The 7,544-nt window shown below is 39.8% G+C and overlaps 1 protein-coding gene across 1 annotated transcript; it reads right to left on the bottom strand.

Moving 5' to 3' along the window:
• Nucleotides 1-19: 19 nt before the first annotated feature.
• On the bottom strand, nucleotides 20-6,173 carry dthd1 (death domain containing 1). Its single transcript, XM_060873475.1, has 9 exons — nucleotides 5,556-6,173; nucleotides 4,345-4,666; nucleotides 4,053-4,232; nucleotides 2,936-3,171; nucleotides 2,541-2,699; nucleotides 2,145-2,434; nucleotides 926-1,164; nucleotides 643-700; nucleotides 20-573 (listed from the first exon to the last, which is right to left on the bottom strand). The coding sequence occupies exons 1-9, from the start codon at nucleotides 5,996-5,998 to the stop codon at nucleotides 278-280; spliced, it is 2,223 nt and encodes a 740-aa protein (XP_060729458.1). The 5' UTR covers nucleotides 5,999-6,173; the 3' UTR covers nucleotides 20-277.
• Nucleotides 6,174-7,544: the final 1,371 nt, after the last annotated feature.

Here is a 7,544-nt window from a genome sequence, read left to right as displayed (position 1 = left end):
CTGGTAGTGCAACTTCATGTTTATGGTGTTGTTTTGATAATGGATGTAGGTCTGTTAAAATGTTTTGAAATGTGATCAATAGTTTTATTGTTTATTGTCAGATATACTGCTTACAAACATGTTGTATCTATTTATCTCATGCTAATTTACTCTCCATTTACTAGCCAAACTACAGCTCATATCTATACATAATCAACTTTTATATATATATTTTTTTATGTCTACCCCTTAATCTCACATAATGGAGAGCCATGGACTGTCACAGGTCTTCTGCACCTCACGTCTCACTCATGTCAACAGCCAGACCTTTTTTCAGCAGCTCTGCAGCCAGCTCTGGCCTACCAATGCGAGTCAGACATTGGGCAAGCAAAGGACGTTTTGGTGTGAGGGAAGGCAGTGCTTGTCTCCATGTGGTCAGGATGTGGAAATTCTGCAGTGCGAGGCTGTTTGGAGCTCGGAGTCTGGCCAACTGGACAGATGAACGGCGCAGGCGAAGGCACACAACCAGCATAGCTGCATCTTCTTCGGACAGCTCGCTACAGAGCCAGGCTAGCAGTTCATCACAGAGTGACTCTGGCAGAAGGAGATGATAAGAGTGAATAAAAATTAATAGAGAGGCTGGATTTGAATATTTCTACTTACCTGCCTGATCTTGCTGCAAGAATTTTGCACCGATTGGTCGAGATAAAGTTTCCACATTCTGAAAAAAAAGACAATAACAAATCCCTGTTATAACATGTTCTATTGAATCTCTTTGTGAAGTTGTCTTGGTATCTTACAATTAGGTCAAGTAGAAGTAGAACACCAGATTAGGATTAAATAAATCACAAGAGATTTGGAAATGACTTAATGAAAGTAAAATGATTTGCATATCTTATAAACACTGCAATTTTATTTGAACCTAAGCTCCTTTGTATTATTTTACCTTTGGAAGGGTGAGTGTCAGCTTACAGACCGGTTGTCCTAAGCAATAGTCTTCTGATATAACTGCTTTGTCTTCCCTCCATACCAGCTGATCTTTAGGGATCTGGAAAATTAGGGCCATGCCTTTGTAATAAGGTGAGTTGTAATTTCCATAAGGGTTCAGTTCCTTCAGCTGTAGACAGAGCCAATTCTTCCTCTGATTATGAAATGTGAGTGTGTGAGGCTCTGTGCACTGATCACCTGCACAAACATGTACATACACAAATCAAGAAAAAAAAAAAACAAGAACCTACTGTAAACTGTACTGTATATGCACTTCACTTTATTGCTCCATTACCTTTAGGGACTGTGTTATGTAAAAGCTAACAGGAAATAACTTGTTTCACTGACGTTCCACAACATTAAACATAACTATACATTCACTGAACACCAGATGTTTGGTGTACTAAAGTGTTTGGTGAGTGTTTAATGTGTCTGTGTATTCTGGGATGCTTTCTGTTCACCAAAGTTGTAAAAAGTGATTATTTGAGTTAATGTAGACATCCTGTTAGCTCAAAGCAGTCTGGACATTGCTCTCTGGTCTCTCTCATTTAAGCCTGCAGACTCTCAGCACACAGCATGTTCTTTTTTTTTTTTTTTTACATCATTATATGTAAACTCTAAAGACTGTTGCATATGAAAATCCCAAATAATCAGTTTATGAAGTATTCAAACTAGTCCATCTCACTATCACCTATACCATAGTATAGGTACCATGATGTTGATGTGAACATTAACCGAAGCTCTTAACCTGTATCTGAATGATTTCTGCATTGTGCTGCTGCTGCAAGGTGAATAGCTTATTAGATACATGTATGAATGTACAGGTGTACAGGCCTTCCTGTTAAACAGTTTTTTAAACAAATGAACAATGTAAACTGTTGTCAAATTGTTGTGGTATAAGAGGAATAAAACACATTGGGGCAACTTTGGGGCAGTAACAGTACTACAGTACACTTCATGTTAGCCTGCATCATATGACCAGCTGTTGATTATTTATCTGTAACAGCACATCCTGTCATATTTTACTTCTTACATCTTATTCATCTTTTGTGAAAATGGTGGTGAAAATGGTGAAAGTGGTGTGATTAAGTTTGGGGAAACCTGTCTGATAAGGGACACGACATGTAATGTGAGCACGGCTCCTACAGACGCTCCTACAAGCAAGACTCTTTAGCTACCTGTGCTGGTTATGTTACCGCTGAACTTTATCAACAGCTGCTCTCCCTCCCTCATCATCATCTCAGAAGATTGTTCTGGGGATCCATAGTAAGCCTGTGCATGAAGCTCAGCCAGTCCCCAGCTCAGATCTCTACTGGGCAGAACAGCCAGAACCACACTGCCGGGGTCCTTCTGTCTTTTATGCATGACTATGGATACTGTACAGGTCCTTACTGACTCCTGTAGCTCCTCAGCAAAGAGCACCAAGCAAGAAGGTCTTACAGAAGAGAGCAGACGAAGGACTATCAGCCTAGAGAAAAGGACAAGATTCCATCAGCATAAATGTAAACCGGAAACAGAGAATCTCTCATTCTCATGATGAGTAAATATATTTTCTCATGGTTTTGAATAGGTACCGCTCATAGTTCTCCAAGACCTCAAAGGAAACAAGGTCTTTCTGCATATTCCTCACAGTAACTGTATCCAGTACATTCCAGTGTTTATCTTTCCAGCCCAGGACAACAAGCTGCTCTTTAGTCAGCTTTTTGGATGCCTTCACTGGAGCACTTAAAAGCCTTATTTAGAAAGAAAGTACACACAAATGCAGAATTGAAGGGTTTCTGATAAAAACAAACAAACAAACACCGTACTATATTCAATACGATAATATTAAAAATCATATTTCTAAAACAATCCTTAGGCTATAATTAGTTACAAAAAAATCACTATGCTTCAGTTTCCACTTTCCTATTATTCCTTATCTTAAGTAATAAAATACTGCTTTGCAGCCAGACAAAGGAACAGGCACTACCTGACCTGATGGGATGAGGTGTTGTCAGGAATAAGAGCCGTGCTATGAGAGTTCTGCTCTCTTGTCGTCATCGTTTTAGGTTTAAGAGGACAGGGCAGTGTTAAGGTCAAAGGACAAAGAGGGCTTACAGTTAAAGGGTGATTCAGATAAAGTAGAGGGCTAGTGGTGAGAATGGGGTGGCAGGAATCATTTCTGTACTTTAATGAAGACAAGAGCATAGCATCTACAGGCTGCACCTGAGGAGTAAAATGGACACAACAGAGTTTGCTCTATTATTAGCATCAATAAACTGATGATGTTGTCATTCTGCACATGAAGCTAGTAGGCTGCTATATACGTATTCCCAGCCTGTGCTGTACAAAAAATGTTTATATATAGACATAATGTATTAAGAATTCCTTACATTTCTGGCATTTAGCAGACACCCTTATCCCGAGTGACTTACATTTTATTTCAATTTAGACAACCGAGCAATTGAGGGTTAAGAGCCTTGCTCAGGGATTCGAACTCATGACCTTCCGAGCAATAGTCCAAGCACTTAACCACTACACTATCACCTTCCATGTTACACACTATATTGTCAATATTCTCTCCAAATATTATCTAATAACTGGTTGTGTACTTCATCTTTTGTTTGGTCATACAAGGCAACCAACACGGCATCATGGCTATTATTTTGGTAACGGACATGTAATGGACATGGTCTGTAGAATTCTGTTTTTATGCTTTAAGCTTTTGTTTTCTCTTAATACTCTAGCTAGGATTCTTTCCAAGCATTAGCTAGCTACATTAGCGCTAGCATAATCTATTAGTTTGAATTCAGATAAGCAAGTAAGACAGTTAGGTCGTAGTAGTGAAAAGTCAGTTATGCAACTAAGAAATAAGAGATAAATGTTTATGGACTTAGTACATTTTTCTCCAAAAACATTTCCATAAATATCAGACACGTATGGTCTGGAGGAAATGAAATATAATTAAATACCTGCTACTACTAATAATAAATAATAATTAATAAATGCAATTAATTAGTTAATTAATGTCTAAGGATGACAAATTTATGATTAAATTAGAAACTGTATGCTCTGGAAAAAAGATTAGCCCAGTACTATTAGAGTACCATTGCTTGGGCAACCACTGGTGTGCTGAAAGATCCAGGTGGATAGTCAAGGCATATCCTGGAGTCCACACTCAGTTTGAGACACAGACCTCTCTTTGGGATTGTGAATGTCTGCCTCTGCAAACGGGATAAGACTGCAAATACACCAAGAGTGTACACCTTCACCACTGCAAATGTACCCTGAGAGAAAACATAGACCTGAGTTTATAAACACAAAACATTTCCACTGATGTAAATCAATTCTGATGACATCATTTTAATTAACTGAATAATGTATTTTGCAATCATAGACCTTGCAGCCCCCATAGAATCCATCGGTTGCTGCTGGAGTGACATAACTGATCCTCTGCTGTTGGTCCACCACTTTTACCACAGTCTCACGATAATTCTGATGGTAAAGAGACTGGAAAGGAACAGCTACAGTAATCGGGAAGGGACACTTCATGTTGCTGATGTTTTCAAGTCTGAGCACGCTGCTGACCAGCTCCTCTGACCCGGATACCATGAGAGAGCTGAGGCTGTCCACTGCCTTACATCTGATGACCTTTGTGACTTCTATTGGTGCAGTTATATAGCACAGGACTTTGGAGGATGATCTTGCTGAATCTGTCAAACTGCCATAAAAAGGGGTTTGGATTTATTTCAGAAATGGTTGCATGTGCAATAGTCTTATCTGCCAAGGAAAATATAAAAATATAAAGAAATGAAATGAAAATCATCCTGGAAATTAAAATGTCTGCTTAGAACACTACATGTAGCATGTAAAGTTGTTTGGAACAGGTTGAATATTTGTCTTTATACTTTATACTATAATGTAGGCCCACTTTGTAGGTGTACAGTTACAGATTATAGTCATGTCTGGATGAACACATGGGTTAGGTGATTCTAAAAACCCAGCACCTGAACTCACAAGAAGTCCTTTAGTTGTTTGGGGAAGGTTGCGATTGGGAAATTAATTTAACACGATTTATTTGATTAGTGAAATTGCTTGAGCAGTGGCACAGGTGGTGTAGTGTTACCTCACAGTGCCAAGATCCTTAGTACAATCCTGTGGAGCTTCAGATTTTGCCCAGTGTTTGTTTAGCTTTCCTCTAAGTTCTCTACCTTTCTTCCCACTCCCGTTTCATCTGCTCCCAAAACATGCTAGTAGGTCAATTGGCTTTTCTAAATTGCCTAAATGTGTAAAGGCATGTTGCCCGGGTTTGGACTTGTATTCCATCTGGGGAGCATCACACTCTCTCACTTTCTCACTGTGCCCAAGGTTTCCATCATAACTCTGATCAAGATAAAGAAATTACTGAAGATGAATAAATTAATAAAAAGCACTGATGTTATACGTACAGTGAGTTGTAGCCTAGAATGTGAGCCTAGAATGTGAGCCTAGTTACAGACCAGTACAAAGTGGATGCATCTGAATTTGAGAAAATTATGAAAAAAGTATGTATAGAAATCTCTCAAAAGTTTTGTGTAGACATGCAGGGAAAACACCGAAAGATACCTTACCCTACTGTATTCCAGCTGTGTGCGCAGTTTATATGTTCATCCATAACCACAATGCTAATCTTCTCTGCCTTCTTGTCTCTTTCATCCACCGTTAAAAGTTCGTTCTTCACCTCTCTAGCATCCTCTCCAAGAGGACTGTGGCCAACAATTCTTGAGCTCTTCAGCATTTCACACAGAATGTTGTCCTCTCCTCGTGTCTCAAGATCAATTGTGCTTTCATTAAACAATTCATTGTGGCTAGTCTTTCTCTCCAACGCAGCATGAGTCTGTTCTTGGTTGCTTTGAAGGACACATTTCTGAATGTCTATAAGGGGTGAGACATTTGAAGTGTGTTCTGGGTCAGTATTTGGAGGGCCACATTGCTCTTTATCAAATATCCGTGGAAGGACAAGCCTGTCCTTCGAATGCATCATGAGTTCACAAATCAGGAGATCACGAATCATGAGATCGTCCCTTGTTATCTCAGCTTCTGTACTTTGCAGGTTTGCTCTAGAGACGACGGTGGTCGCACTGTCAACTTTACTTGTGATTGAAAGCAGCGTCTTCTCAATGCTGTGCACATCTCCCAAAACACTTAGAATGAGATTGTTGACATAGACAAGTTTGCAAAAATGACCTTCTCGGGAGGCTCCTGCAGGGAAATTGTTCACAAAAATATTTTATCTTGAGATTCCACTGAGTACAAATAAACAAAATAAAAGTGCATGCAAAAAGCCAAGAATGACTTGCTTTCACCAGCACAACTTACCCAGTTGTTTTGCATGAGTCTCTCTCTTTGGGACCGTGTGCCCATGATTTGCGTTCCTGTCTCGCTCCATGAGAGTGCGTACTGTTGAGTTTAGAGCTTCTCTCAAGCAGCCCACTCTGTATGTGTATAGCACACTCCACTCCTTAAAAAGATGGAGAACTTTCCTAAGGGCCCTTGCTAAATCTCCATTCCCGAGAGGATGCCCAGAAGCTTCTGTAAACTCTGATCCATGTGCCTCTGTGCTGCTGGTTCTCTCTAAATGTAATAGTTCTTGTAGTCTCTGGATTGTAGCTTGGAGCATGTTCAGAATTTTGTCCTCAGGACATGATCCAAAATGAAGATTTGCCCCCAGCATTGTGGATCAGACAACTGGTTCCTGTCAAAGTCTATTTTCAGAAGACCACTGCCCACAGAAATACCACTGACTGCCTGTAATTCTGTTTTCACCTTTCCCTTTTCTGTCTTTGTCTATTCTCTCAGATCTGGCAGTATTTACAGTTTTGGTGTAATAAAAACAGGTGGCCATGGCAATTAGAGGGTGTGCCTAAAGACAAAGAGGGGCCCTTAGCAACAGAAGACCCTAAAAAAGAGTAATGTGTGTGTCTAAGAATGGCCTCTGCTCTGACAGGCTGCACATTACAGTCCCTTTTAGCCTTCATCAAACATTCACACCTCTTCCTCTAACTCTCTGTCTGTTACTCTTTCTCTGTCTGCGTCAACATTTTCATATATACAAAAGACACCATTATGAACAAGCATGAATATACATATTTTTAATAATATATAGAATGAAAAACAAACGTTCACATTAAGTTTATGCATCTCTCTCTCTCTCTCTCTCTCTCTCTCACACACACACACACACACACACACACACACACACACACACACACACACACACTCTCTCTCTCTCTCCTGCCCTGATGCTCTCAGATGCTCTGTCCAAATGTACTGAACAAAACCTCACCCACAGCTTCTGCAACCTGAGAGCCAATTACTTTGGGAATGAGTTACCACCGAAAACTGTTAAAGCTCAACTGCAGATAATGGGGGAAATGTGTAACCTCACATTTCATAAGCTGAGAGCTGTTCAGTGAATATTTCATAAGCACAGCAAAAATCAGCATGCTAACATTCCAACGTATTGTGTAAAGGCCTGTGTGCTTACAGAAAATGTGTTGGCTTATTATGTCAATTTACAGAGCCTGCCAGCAGAGAAATGACAGAGAAATAGAGAAATG

Source organism: Tachysurus vachellii, chromosome 7 (genome assembly GCF_030014155.1).
Source record: "Tachysurus vachellii isolate PV-2020 chromosome 7, HZAU_Pvac_v1, whole genome shotgun sequence".
In the NCBI taxonomy this organism is placed as follows: domain Eukaryota; kingdom Metazoa; phylum Chordata; class Actinopteri; order Siluriformes; family Bagridae; genus Tachysurus; species Tachysurus vachellii.
This window is presented reverse-complemented; position numbering and strand designations above follow the sequence as displayed.

What these genes read in the sequence shown, in the direction of transcription:
- dthd1 (XM_060873475.1), bottom strand. Translation starts at nt 5,998, where the DNA reads ATGATTCGTGATCTCCTGATTTGTGAACTCATGATGCATTCGAAGGAC. An exon ending in CGGTAACATAACCAGCACAG is followed by an intron (nt 1,165 to 2,144) that starts GTAGCTAAAGAG and finishes ATGTTTGTGCAG; the next exon opens with GTGATCAGTGCACAGAGCCT. An exon ending in TGACACTCACCCTTCCAAAG is followed by an intron (nt 701 to 925) that starts GTAAAATAATAC and finishes CTTTTTTTTCAG; the next exon opens with AATGTGGAAACTTTATCTCG.